Source organism: Antennarius striatus, chromosome 11 (assembly GCF_040054535.1).
Source record: "Antennarius striatus isolate MH-2024 chromosome 11, ASM4005453v1, whole genome shotgun sequence".
In the NCBI taxonomy this organism is placed as follows: Eukaryota; Metazoa; Chordata; class Actinopteri; order Lophiiformes; family Antennariidae; genus Antennarius; species Antennarius striatus.
Genome location: NC_090786.1, coordinates 270,001 through 272,689, shown reverse-complemented (window position 1 = coordinate 272,689; position 2,689 = coordinate 270,001). Strand labels below are relative to the sequence as shown.

Genomic DNA, 2,689 nt, shown 5'->3' with positions numbered 1-2,689 from the left:
ACACACACACACACACACAGAGGAACTCAGGCCACCGTCCTGCTTCCAGCAATCTGATTGGCCGGACACGTGTCACACAGATTGAAGGGGGGGGGGGTGTTCCATGTTTCTTTCTAACTGTAATGTTTGTAACTGGAATCAGGAATAAATTATTAAACATTAAGGAGTAGTTACATTTAGTTACATTACACTGAGTTACATTTAGTTACATTTATTAGTTACATTAAGGAGTAGTTACATTTAGTTACATTACACTGAGTTACATTTAGTTACATTTATTAGTTACATTAAGGAGTAGTTACATTTAGTTACATTACACTGACTTACATTTAGTTACATTTATTAGTTACATTAAGGAGTAGTTACATTTAGTTACATTACACTGAGTTACATTTAGTTACATTTATTAGTTACATTAAGGAGTAGTTACATTTAGTTACATTACACTGAGTTACATTTAGTTACATTTATTAGTTACATTAAGGAGTAGTTACATTTAGTTACATTACACTGAGTTACATTTAGTTACATTTATTAGTTACATTAAGGAGTAGTTACATTTAGTTACATTACACTGAGTTACATTTAGTTACATTTATTAGTTACATTAAGGAGTAGTTACATTTAGTTACATTACACTGAGTTACATTTAGTTACATTTATTAGTTACATTAAGGAGTAGTTACATTTAGTTACATTACACTGAGTTACATTTAGTTACATTTATTAGTTACATTAAGGAGTAGTTACATTTAGTTACATTACACTGAGTTACATTTAGTTACATTTATTAGTTACATTAAGGAGTAGTTACATTTAGTTACATTACACTGAGTTACATTTAGTTACATTTATTAGTTACATTAAGGAGTAGTTACATTTAGTTACATTACACTGAGTTACATTTAGTTACATTTATTAGTTACATTAAGGAGTAGTTACATTTAGTTACATTACACTGAGTTACATTTAGTTACATTTATTAGTTACATTAAGGAGTAGTTACATTTAGTTACATTACACTGAGTTACATTTAGTTACATTACACTGAGTTACATTTAGTTACATTACACTGAGTTACATTTAGTTACATTACACTGAGTTACATTTAGTTACATTACACTGAGTTACATTTAGTTACATTACACTGAACGCCCCCAAACACCGCTGTTGTAGAGGCGTCTTCAAGGACAGACGGTCACTGTTTCTGTGTATGTGTGTGTGTGTGTGTGTGTGTGTGTGTGTGTGTGTGTGTGTGTGTGTGTGTGTGTGAGTGAGTGTGAGTGTGTGTGTGTGTGTGTGTGTGTGTGTGTGTGTGTGTGTGTGTGTGTGTGTGTGTGTGTGTGAGTGTGTGTGTGTGTGTGTGTGTGTGTGTGTGTGTGTGTGTGTGTGTGAGTGTGAGTGTGTGTAAGTTTGTAATGACACCGGAAATGTTTCTCGCCGTGTGATTGGGTGGGGCCAGATTGTGTCCGTTTAAACAAACTATTTCCACTTCCTGTTGCGGCAGGGGGACGCCGGCGTGAACGGACTCAGACCGCATCCCGCCGGCCTCCGGTGTGAACCAGGCCTCAGGCGGGACGCGGGTCGGTGTTGAGGGGATCACAACACGTCACATCAGGTCACATGACCCCAATTTTGGTCGAACCTGCATCTCAGTGATCTCATTGGATGAACAAGAAGAAGGGCGTGGCTTGTGCTCAGGGGACCCGCCTCTGCTCCTCGCTCATCAGGGAGAAGGTGCAGCATCAGAGGAACGGCAGCGGTTCTGGTGACCACGCCCATCATTCTGACTGGATCAGCGGTCGGTTGTGCTCTGACCAATCAGGCGGCTCTGAGGGACTTCAGGTGAAGCTGCTCCTGCTCCCATGATGCTTCAGTCCATGCGACCAGAGGCCCTGACTCCTATATATGGAGCCTTTTATATCCCCCCCTTTATTTCCTATAGGAAGAGGAGGGGGGGCTGGAGTCCAGGAAGGGGGGGCACGTCCAGAACCAAGAGAATGGAGCTCAGAGGGCGGGGCGCCGAGTCGGGCGTCTCATTGTGTGTTGCAGGAAGAGGACCCCCCCCCCACACACACACACACACAGTGAATAAACACATTGTTGTTAAATGTGGCGTTCCTCAGGGAACCAATCAGGTGACTCGTTGGTCACTTTGCTTCAAGGTAAATACCTGACCCGTCCCTGACCCCGCCCCTAGTCTGGCCCGGCCCCTCATGTGTGTAGGATCAGCTGTTCTTCCTGGACCGGCACGGAGTCATCTACAGCTAGCCACGCTAACGGGACAACTAGCCCCGCTAACGGGACAACTAGCCACGCTAACGGGACAACTAGCCCCGCTAACGGGACAACTAGCCACGCTAACGGGACAACTAGCCCCGCTAACGGGACAACTAGCCACGCTAACGGGACAACTAGCCCCGCTAACGGGACAACTAGCCACACTAACGGGACAACTAGCCCCGCTAACGGGACAACTAGCCACGCTAACGGGACAACTAGCCCCGCTAACGGGACAACTAGCCACGCTAACGGGACAACTAGCCACGCTAACGGGACAACTAGCCACGCTAACGGGACAACTAGCCCTGCTAACGGGACAACTAGCCCTGCTAACGGGACAGCTAGCCACGCTAACGGGACAGCTAGCCACGCTAACGGGACAGCTAGCCACGCTAATGGGACAGCT

The 2,689-nt window shown here is 44.5% G+C and overlaps 1 protein-coding gene across 1 annotated transcript in view; it reads left to right on the top strand.

Annotated features, from left to right (window-relative positions):
- Positions 1-1,668: 1,668 nt before the first annotated feature.
- LOC137604026 (autotransporter adhesin BpaC-like) overlaps positions 1,669-2,689 on the top strand; it is a 2,407-nt gene continuing 1,386 nt past the window's right edge. The window contains exons 1-3 of the mRNA XM_068327945.1: positions 1,669-1,845; positions 1,946-2,026; positions 2,201-2,689. The exon at positions 2,201-2,689 is cut by the window's right edge and continues 161 nt beyond it. Of these exons, the coding sequence (XP_068184046.1) occupies positions 1,669-1,845; positions 1,946-2,026; positions 2,201-2,689 (747 nt within the window). The remainder of the gene's footprint in view (positions 1,846-1,945; positions 2,027-2,200) is intronic.